Source organism: Tetranychus urticae, chromosome 3 (genome assembly GCF_039701765.1).
Source record: "Tetranychus urticae isolate SD_2017Ah chromosome 3, NJAU_TeUrti_SD_1.0, whole genome shotgun sequence".
In the NCBI taxonomy this organism is placed as follows: domain Eukaryota; kingdom Metazoa; phylum Arthropoda; class Arachnida; order Trombidiformes; family Tetranychidae; genus Tetranychus; species Tetranychus urticae.
In genome coordinates, this window is record NC_142960.1 from 18,206,208 (window position 1) to 18,217,129 (window position 10,922).

The following is a 10,922-nucleotide window of genomic DNA, read 5'->3' on the forward strand; positions in this document are numbered from 1 at the left end:
TACTAATGACATTTTTTGAAAAATTGTGCGATCCATTCAAATTAAGTTTACTTTTTTAAATCATTTATTGAGTCATCATTAACAATTTCATCAGCTACAGTGACAAAATATCGTTAAAGATTTTCAACTTGTCAAAATTTGAATCAGTGTAAACATAAATAAAAGTTTATAATGGAAATAATCAAATTAGATGTCTTGAGTGAGAAAACCATCTGAATTTGGATGAAATGATACCTTTACATATCAAAAAGGAGTAATTAAGGGCAAATTGAGGAACTGGCTATGAAGATCAAGATGAAAGAGAGTCTTTTTTATTTAAAGCTGACCAGTTTTCTTGTGTTTGCTAGGATTTACATTGGCTGCATCCTTTAAAAACCCTTTATACAAAGTCAAGGCAAGGTCTTAGTCGAAATCGATCATTGAAGGTTCTTTTTTACTTGACTTTTCACTTATTTCGATAGCAGCTAACATTTTTTCCCAGGTAATCATTTTATTCTTTAGTCTAAACATCAGCTGATGATAGTTTCGTATGAGATCTTGTGTCTCTTCACTCAATTTGCTGGCTTGCTCATCTTGACGAATAAGTAACTCTCTTATTTTTTCCAATTTAGGTAAAAGAGGATCAATATCTTTTAACGCATTTGAATCTACGACATCTTTTTTGGAAACGATTGATTCAATTAATGTAGCTTTATCTCTCAATTTATCTTCCTGGGCCAAAATATGTTCCCATTTAACGGCATCTGGCTCAACGTTTCCTTCAAATTGGTCTAGTTTATCAATAAAGTCACCATATTCTTCGTATTGTTTGGCAAGTTGATTATAATTATCTCGGCTAGCAGTAAGAGACCTCAGTTTAGTTATGATTTCAAGCAGCGGATCAACCAAACTGTTCTCATCATCACAGTTAGCCTTTGATCCCATGACAAGTCCTTCAATCATGGCGACACGTTCTTCCAAGCGAAGCAGAGCTTCTTCAGGACTACTTAAACCTTCAGCTTGGTCCATTTTAATAAAGAGATGACACTGAAAATTAACAAAATAAAGATACACTTAATCTAGCAATGTTTTGATGATTTCAAGCAGATTTCCTCTTATAAGCTATTTATTGGGGAGGAGTCCAGTCTCTTAGTGGAATAGACTTATAGCTTTTACAGGCGCCAATTGCAAAATTCATTATGTAAGTTTGGTTGAATCTCGACTGATTCTCATGACGATTCGTCCAATTTTATATTCTTGATGAATGCATGCAGACCAGAATTACTGAACAAGAGGATTTGTAGTTTTTACAGCCACATGCAATTACAAAATCTAAAACAATCAAAGTTGCTAAGCAACTGAAGTATACAAATCAGGAAAAGCTGAGTTTAAATTTATTCAGTTTTTATCTTGACTCTTATGTAATTGCTAATTAAATCAAATTAATTAGAATTGTGCATTATAAATTTTAATTAACTTATATACAATGCTAAATTTTCATTAATCATTGAATTAAATAAAGCTCAAGATCTTTTCATCGAATAATTAATCTCAAAATGTGATCTCTACTTTAGTTGTAAAAGTGAACAAATCATCACGTTGAACCGTAGATTTTGACACACTTTAGCCTCGTAAATCATTCCGTTTATGACAGATTGAAATTGAAAATGTGCTAATCAAATCAATTATCGGAATAATACAAATGCAAACTCGTGCTCAACGTTTTCATGAACTTTTAACTTAACACTGGTTACCGTTACCATTCTAATATTTTTTTTTCTTTCTTCTACTCAGGTTAACAAGTCTTGTGTTTCGTTTTGTTTTTTGACAGTCAAATGGATTCATCGAGAATATGTATGAGTTTTCACAGAAGCTGCATGACCAAACACAAAGTGGACAGCAAACAAGATTGAACAAAAGAAAGAACCAGCTAATGATGACCACAAGGAATACCACAGAAGCTGTGTCAACCTATGCTAATGAGTGTGTAAAGCAAAAATATTTGGACCGCAGTTTCTTTTACCATAAAAATATATACAAGGCCAACGATGCTTTGAATAATGAGTATCAGTTAATTTATTAAAATTACTTTTACAATTCAAATATATGGAAATCAAAAACATTATATGGGCTTTGGAATCTGATGGTAAAGCCAATTAGATGTAATCTATTTCCTATTCGGACACTCATTTGTGGTTTCACTATTTTCCTATGCAAGAAAAGGTAAATTTTTTGTAATCAATTTTACTATTTTTTTTACTTACAATTTACTCTCACCTTACTAATTACCTTGACAATAATAATTTTCCTACTTATTTTAATTTTCCACAACTTATTATAGCATTCCCTTTGGCTATTTGAAGACGATGCCCTAGCATAACATGTATTTCTATAGGACTTTTCATCATTTAACTATTCCTGTTGTTGGATTATTTTCTTATTTCTACCTACACCATTCTCCGTTTATCTTGGTAATCTTATTAGACTGCCATATTATTCAAATTTATGCTCACCTAACAGTCAATTATCTGAATTATAGTAAATTCCAGGTATTGAAATTTTGAATGTAAGCCACCATCTAATTTGTTTATGTTCATTCCAATCTAATTCTTTCATTTTTTCTTTTTCCTCTCATCCTGATTTCACTCAATAGCATTAACCATTCAAGTTTTAATGGAGATCTTGATTGCAGCCTTTATCGGACAATGTGCTAAATTATTAAATTGGTGAACTGTAAATGTTATCCCGAAACGACTACAACAACAGTTTTCCTTTCTTTCAAGTTATTAAATAAGCGTTAAAAACTCCTCTCACAATACAAGTAAATCAATTTTTCAACAATTCTTCACCTAAAATGGGCCAAGCTTTCACTTACATCATTACGCTGGTCAAGATTTCTTAATCAATTCTCGGAGTCCGTCAATAAAATAAAGAAACTGTTATAAGTTGATTTATATAATTGATTGTGGTTGCAGTTGCATGTCAATTTCATTTAAATGATCACTCCATGCATATTTTTCACCAATCCTGTAAAATTTAAAACTAGCCGGTATGAACAACAAACATTTTTACCTTTTGGTGTTTATTTGTTTAACCTTCAATCATCTTTCTCTATTTATTTTAGCATTGATATCCGTCTCAAATTTTCAGTTGGCCAGCGTTTCTTACAATGTTAAAAGGAGTGAATTTTATTGCTTCAACCCAAGGCACCCAGAAAGGTTACGATGACACTTAATATCACTCAAGAATCTTGAAAGATATTCTTACATATTTTTGGATAATTGACAAAGTTATAGCTCTTTCAATCCATTCGAGTATCAAGGAGGAAAAAAAGCTGACAATTTATACTGCACCGTTTCCCTACTTTTGTTTGAACTAACACAATTCATGGTCAACACAAAAGTTATCGAGATGCTGTTAAACCTTAATTACAGGGGCTAAAGTAACATGGACTACAATCTTAAAAACAACAAATTCTTGGTAAAGTTGAAGTGAAAAAGAAAGGATGAAGGAGAAGAAGAAGGCGAATATACCTCAAATGGATTATACTTCAAGTTAGTGTTATTTGGTGTTGTTGCTTCTGTCGTTTAAAAACATGACTTTTCTAAGTCAATTTTCTTCAACATCTCTTCTCTTCACTTATCTGTGTAAATTTTCAAAGCTATATATGAGCAATTTTCCCTTTCCTTACATTCCTAACGAACCTTTACTACCTATTCATAGACTCAATCAATTCGTTTGTTTGGAAGCTAATATTGGTCTAATATTGGCTTTTGAGCACAGTAAACATTACCGGACAACCTCTTGAACCACTGTGAACTATACTTTTTGATCATCTTTTACTTTACTTTCTCTAATCTTGTGTTGACCTATTACCTTTCTTTCACCCCCTTGCATCTCTTTTTTGGCTTGACTCTGTTAAAATCTTGAAAACAATTTAACTTTTAGTAATGCTCAGTTTTTTTTCTTATTTAGAGGAAAACACAAATCCAGCAAAAAGAAGGAAAAAACTGTTTTGTTGCTTGTCAAAGTTGATTCCTTAATTGCTAGTTGATCAATAAGAGGAAAAGTAAAAGGAAGAGAAAGTAAAAGCTCCTAAGCCCATCGCCATCATCATCATCATCATCAACATCATCTTCATAATCCTCATCAATAGCTTATCTCGGCCTCTTTGCAGCTTCTGGTAATCATTTCACCTTAAAAAATATTTACCCTTTCATTATTACCCTGACCACTTTAGTTTTACTCTTTCATCCTCTGTGTGTTTCCAAGTTTAACATATAGTTAATGAGTTCTTACCGTTCCTTGAATTTAAATTAACCATGAACAAAGTCAAAAAAAACAATGAATCTTGTTTTGTTTTGTTTTTTACCAAAAAAACATAGAAACTGAAATTTTTGATTTTGACAGAATCACAAATAATTTATGATAGGCTCACACACTGAGTATCATTTTGTTTCAAACAATTAGAAAAGACATTTATCAAAATGCTCTGCAGAATCAACCATTTGCAAAAGAGCAAGAAATTTTGATGAAATGTTAACCATCAATTGAAATCAAATAATTTCCTCAACCAACCTATCATTGTGGTTTGTATGTTTAAGAAACGGTAATGCACTTTTTTTGATGAAAAATTCATGCAAAATCTAATTTTTTGTTTCTTTTTTTCCTCCATTCCAGTCTTCATGGTTATATTGTACAACTGGATAACGTTGCCTTTCAATTGGATATCAAAGTAATTGTCAAAAAGGGGAAGTGGTCAGCAAAATATAAGCAAACACTAGCAAACAATGGATCCAAGATGGTGTTGAAGGTTGGCAAGATAGATGGACGTTTGATGATGTTACCTTTCCTCTCCATGATTGCCTTTCTACCTGTCTCTCCATTTCTCTGTCTACCTTTCTCTCTTTTTCTCTTTACATTTATTAGTTATTTATTTTTCTCAACTTTACTTCAACTTGTTGGAGGAGAAATCAACTGACATTGTTAAACCAGTCTCTCAAAGTTCCGGGTCAATCTCTTTCTTTCTTTCAATTCTACTGTAAAAAAAGGTTTACCTTTGGTTGTTTCATGGCAAAGGTAGGGCGTAATTAAGGATATCACGACTTAAATCACGATTTGGTGTAGGTGGGTCCACATTGAGTCAAAAATGAATGTAACATTTAAAGATGAAAATAACCTCTATCATATCTTTTCTTTTCAATACAGAGTCTTTTCTTACTTACTCCTGCTGACTGATCATCAGCATCAGTTTACTGGTTTACCTGTAAAAATAAAGCCTTACCGTTGACCACGAAAGTATCAAAATGGAGTACAAAAAAAGAGAGACACACAAATGCATAGGAAAAGGGCCAAAAGAAGAAGAAACGCTGATGATTATGATTATGATGACTTTTAATCTCTACTTTCTCAGAAAGATGCATTTTTGCATGAATCTATCCTCCCACCAAAACTATGGATATTCATACTAATCTTCATCTCGCCCTCAACCTCCCTCTCATCATAATCATCCGAATGATCATCTCAACTCTCATTCCCATTCTTTTCAGATGTAATGATTAAAGAGAGGAATAATTTTACTTTTTCTCTTTTTTTTGCTCTCAAAGTTAATGGCGACGGAGATTTGATTGTGTTTTTATCCATTATTATTGATGTTAACAGTCATTTTGTTTTGCTGTTATACATATTACATACAATTTGATAAACTCTTATAATGTTTTTGAGCTGTTTACTCCTTTTCAAGTTAACCAGACTTGATTAAAGTTTAACAGCAACAAATCATTATTTAACAAAAACCTAATATTTGGTGATTGATCCAATGTTGCTGTTAATTTGTAAGCTATGCTTTATGTTTCAAATCAAATAACTGTTTTGATATAATCATTGTAATCATTTTAATGATGATAATTATCATTGTATTTCAGGTCATCATGATATTTCAATTTTTTTCTTCTTTTTTTACAGAAAACAAAATTCATATCTTCTGAAGCACCCATTCATTGGATGGAATCGTGATAATCAAATATTAAAGAAGTCAAACAAATGAATAACCGTGGAATGGTCAAGCCATAATACAAAGCTTTAATGTAACGATGAAAGACACCAAATGATAAGCCAAAAATAACTGATGTGCAAAGTTCAATCAAAAAATAAGGAAAAGGTTCATCTTGATTCTTCTTTAATGATCACATGAAATATACTTAATATTGATGTTCATCTCAACATTAATAACATATGACTTTTACCCTGTCATCAAAAGAAATGATCAATTTTGATTTAACATTATTTTAGGTTATTTCATGTGGTTCAAGGGTGAAATAGTGTTTCAAACTATAGCTTTAAATTGTTGATGTGAATAAGTTGAGTTTGCACAAAAGTCTCTCTATAGTTCTGAATCTTTTTTATTCTGAACCTTTTCTCATTCAAGAGCCAAGAATCTCTTTTTCACTTACACTCCTGTTCACTGATCATCAGGCTCAGTTTACTGGTTACTTGACAACAACATTACCAAGCAAAAAGCACTCACAAGTAAAGATATTAAAGCTAGAAACAGGTAAATCTCTCCACCTTTTTTCTGCCTTTTCATCTGAACATTACCATGAAAAACGTTTCCTCCCAAACAGAACCATGAATCTTTTTTAATAAACTTCAATTAACTCTTTATGTTGTTTCCACTCTTATAGATGTTTCAAAGATTGTTAATGGTCAATTAGATTTGTAAGAGGAAAAATATGGCCAAAAAACATTTTAACAAAACGACCAAAAAAACCATAATCAATGCTGAAAATGACCATTAAAAGAAAGGATCAGACAAAGTTCATGATAAAAAAAGACTTTTCCTTTTACCAAATTTTCTCATATTTACATAAATTACATTCACCAGAAAACTAGAGTTAATGGTGTTGATTGATTTACATTGTTAACCAATGCTTTTATTGATCATCTAAACCTTTTAATGGATCAAACCATTGACTTGAGCCCAGTTATTGATTCATCAGTTTCATCATGTAATCTATGATAATGTTCAATCTATTTTGACAATTTGTTAATCTTGCTTTTTTACCTTAACTGGACTTTGATGCCTCAAGGTGGATAAACAAGATTAACAATATTAACTGAGTGGACATAATTACTAGTATCGGTTATGTGACCAAGTATAATCCAAAAGCTACCAAAAAAAGCCAAAAGCAAATGATTTTGACCATTTTTATGGCTCAAGTCAATTGATGTTTAACGTTAATCATAAGCGTCAAGACTAATTATAGACATTACATTGAACAATGTTCAATTTTTCATAACTCATCATCTAGATATAAATTATATAACCTGATATTCAATCATTTCCTGAATACTGTTATTGTTTACCTTAAGGTAACAATTAGAGTAACAAATCTGAGGAGTTAAACGTAATTATAATATTATGCACATTATAATTATAAACAATGTTAGATATTAATTATTATAATAATTTCTGTTGGTCACCCAATGTTGGTCCACCAAAAGCCAATGGATTTTCACACTTTGGTTATAAATCAAATGGTAAAATGTTTGATTATTTTTAAAGGCAATTTTAAACCTTTTACATCAATATCCACATTAACCATTGAGATTATCAACAAATATTCAACATTTTTCCAAATTAATTGTTTCCTTAATTTTTCATCATTTTCTCTCAATTGTCACAGTTAATTGCAACTAGGCTTGGTCTTAAAATATGTTGTGATAATTGGGTTTAATAATACTTTATTTCGAGTTCCTTTTTTGCCTTTTTCACCTCAAAAATGAATCTTTTTTTTCTTACCTTGTTATACACAGTTAAAGGATCCATAACTATCATTATGGCAATTAAAGTTGGCCAGTTCAATTACAATTTACTTTCAGTTAGTTACAATTTAGTTGCTCTTTAACTTTCATTTGTCTCGTTAAATGGATTATAATTGCATTTATTGTTACCTTTTTTCACTCAAAACAATTTAGATCAACTAAAATAACGTTATTAACTAACTGTTCAATTACAATCAAATATCATTATTTTCAACCTTGAAGGTACAAAAACAAAAGCATCTCAATTGACGTTAAAAATTACTCTCTTTAATCACAATTAATTTACTAATTTATCAATTTTCAACATTTGCTAAATTTTTCACCAAAAAAAAGGAAAATAATTTCAATCAAAAATTCAAACAAAACTGAGAAACGATTGTAATTCAAATCACAAATGGAAACACTGAATGAAGATTCTTGATCAATTATAATCAAGTTTAACCGTTAATCACATTCGTGTGTCTTTAATTAATACAACTAAGAAAAACGTGTTTTCTTTACAAATTGTTAATGGTTATGTTAATTGTTACAATTAGGAAAGTTTAAAGCTTAAAGCTTTTCTTTTAAACCAAAGCCTGATGAGGCTCATTAGTTAAGCTAAATTTACTCCAATCATGTCTTAATTGGTTTGTAAAAAGTCATGAATTAATTTAACAAAAAAGCACAAAAAAGCCTCAAAAAAAGTCTTCAATGAAAGATACCAAATATCGTGATTATTACACCTTAACTTGAATGTTTGAAGGTTCACCAAAAGTGTCATTGAAAGAATCAATTTTGATTCCAATTTGTCTAATTGTTGCTTGGAAAATTGATTGTGCTTTTAATGGAGGAATACATTTAAACCAAATTGATAGAAACACTTGAATTGTTTATTAATTTTTACCTAAGATTCATATCAACAGGGGAGCTAATTGAAAGTGATTGGAATCAATCAAAGCTAAGCTGCAACACCAAACCCTAAATAGTTCAGTTAATCAGCTAATTTAAATTGAATAATCACCCATCACAGTTGTTGGTAACAATTTAAATTGGCAAAGTGTTCCAAGTGTTTGACCACAAATAATTAACCAAAAAACGTTAATCTGATTAAAGCTTTTTGTATTACAGATTTTACATTATAATCTGTTTATCTGATTATAACTGAACACAATATATCAGAATCACAATTAGACCCGAAACAAATTGATTAACCATTTAACCAACCTTAGACATTAAAGTTGCAATAAAATTTCAATCACAAATTCAATTGTTGAATTGAAACCAACATTAACACTTAAATTGTATTCTTTTCAATTAAACTCTGTTCAACAATTAAAATGTTGATGTAAACCCAATCGTGACCAAAGAAGCAAAACTGATTACAATTAACAATAACCAGTCTCGAGCAAATTTAGAATCAAAGAGTTTCTTTAAAAAATGAATTTTCTCGGCAAAACCTTTTCTCTTCGGTAAACAATTGCCTGACTGTTAAGCCCTTTGATTAAACAACAATAAATTTGATTAACTAACTGGCAAATTGACTTCCTTTGACAAATTGATTTGTAAATCATTTACTATTTATTGTAACCGGTAAATGAAAATTTCCGGTTGCAATTAGATTGAAATGTTTAGTTGTCAAATACAATTGAAACCGACAGTAGTTAATCAATCCCATTTTGAGCAACTATTTTACCATTCTGTTGATTCTCAGTGTTTCTTGTGTATATAATTATTGAATAATTGAAACCGGTTTCAGTTTTTTATGTTAAAATTGAGCACAAAAAACGCCTTTTGAATGGCTACTTCAACTCACGTGAGTGTTATTAAACACTATTTCATTGGTTTATTTCATACAAAATAGTTTCAATATCACGCCTTAAAACTAGTTTTGCGCTTGAGCATTTATTCAGTGTTCATCATTTTATATCCTCATCCTTATCATGGCAAATGATTGGCTTTGAACAACTTTTAAATGGTCTATTGCATGATACAAGTAAATATTGGATATTCATCTAGAATGCAATAATGTTCAACTTGAATGGCAAATGAAAGGTGAAATGCATTTCTCTTCAATTGTAATCATTGTGTGATGAAAGCAAATAAATCAGACAAATTCTGGAAATGAGAATGAAAAACTCTGATTGGACACACCTAAAGCCCAATGATTTACCCATTTTCCTCTTGATTGTAATGATAATAATAATGTCCATTACAATAATGTTTCATTCACTTGTTCAATCATCTTCATTTATACGATTAGCCTTTCCATAAAATTGACTAAATGATACAACAATGAGAAATGCAAGGCAAAAGGTTTAATAAGGATTGAAGGATAAAACCAGTTGAAAGATTCCAGTCCAACAGCAATTATTTTTAAACATTTGTAGGTTGACTGTTAATCAGTTGAAATCAATCAAGAAAAATTAAATTAAATTGAAAGAAACACAAAAAAAGGTCAACCATTCTGGTTGTGTAAAAATATAAAAATGGGTAACAAAAGGAAAGCATGAAAATCAGATATTTCACTTTTGTTGCTGTTGTTGCTGTTGTTGATGGTTTTGCTGTTTAATAATTAAATTTATCATAATCATTTAGTTAAATTATTTAGATTCTGATAGGAACATGATGATGAAAATGATGAGAAAAGATCACGAGAAGAAAAGGGCTTGGCTCACGCCTTCAACATGATTATCAGATGAATTGTTGATTGTGCATAAGCTACTTGGCGTTGATTGATTGCTGTTTCTAGGTCATCTTTTTTACCACCACCATCATCATCATGGCAATCATCATGATTATCCTGTAATCACAAGTATCAAGAGTATCTAGGGAAACCTGCAAGGCGACAAGTTGTCATAAAGATTCTTAATTCACATTTTCAGCTTTTTTCCTTCTTCTCCTACTTTCAAGTGTTTCCTTTTCCTATTTTTCACCTTCTCATCATTTTTTTACCGAGTAACACCAATCATCTTGATCATCACCTTCATCAATACTGAACCGGAAAGGTTTTAATAGTTTCAGTTGATTCTGTCAACAGTCGATTAATGGGATCCCTTGACAAGCTCAATGTTGCCTTTTATCAAACACTTTTCCCATCAAACTTGACTTTACCATTTGCCTTTTCCTCACCATTTTCATCC

General features: G+C 30.7%; 2 protein-coding genes across 6 annotated transcripts; one reads left to right on the forward strand and one right to left on the reverse strand.

The window, feature by feature from the left end:
• Positions 1 to 46: 46 nt before the first annotated feature.
• On the reverse strand, positions 47 to 1,008 carry LOC107362852 (dynactin subunit 3-like). The gene has a single exon (XM_015929990.2). The coding sequence runs from the start codon at positions 1,006 to 1,008 to the stop codon at positions 403 to 405; it is 606 nt and encodes a 201-aa protein (XP_015785476.1). The 3' UTR covers positions 47 to 402.
• An 819-nt stretch (positions 1,009 to 1,827) lies between these two features.
• LOC107363346 (uncharacterized) lies at positions 1,828 to 6,965 on the forward strand. 5 transcript variants are annotated; one of them, XR_016199377.1, is made up of 11 exons: positions 1,906 to 2,202; positions 2,321 to 2,528; positions 2,633 to 3,028; positions 3,104 to 3,533; positions 3,955 to 4,162; positions 4,660 to 4,792; positions 4,909 to 5,106; positions 5,188 to 5,813; positions 5,944 to 6,139; positions 6,454 to 6,532; positions 6,663 to 6,965. XR_016199377.1 is itself a non-coding variant. In XM_089268544.1 (4 exons), the coding sequence occupies exons 1-4, from the start codon at positions 4,575 to 4,577 to the stop codon at positions 5,215 to 5,217; spliced, it is 327 nt and encodes a 108-aa protein (XP_089124670.1). In that variant the 5' UTR covers positions 4,427 to 4,574; the 3' UTR covers positions 5,218 to 5,813. The 5 variants fall into 5 exon arrangements, 1 of the variants encoding a protein (XP_089124670.1); XR_016199376.1 differs by lacking the exons at positions 6,454 to 6,532; positions 6,663 to 6,965 and having other exon boundaries at positions 1,828 to 2,202; positions 2,321 to 2,545; positions 5,944 to 6,355; XR_003082356.2 differs by lacking the exons at positions 1,906 to 2,202; positions 2,321 to 2,528; positions 2,633 to 3,028; positions 3,104 to 3,533; positions 3,955 to 4,162 and having other exon boundaries at positions 4,787 to 5,106; positions 6,407 to 6,532.
• Positions 6,966 to 10,922: the final 3,957 nt, after the last annotated feature.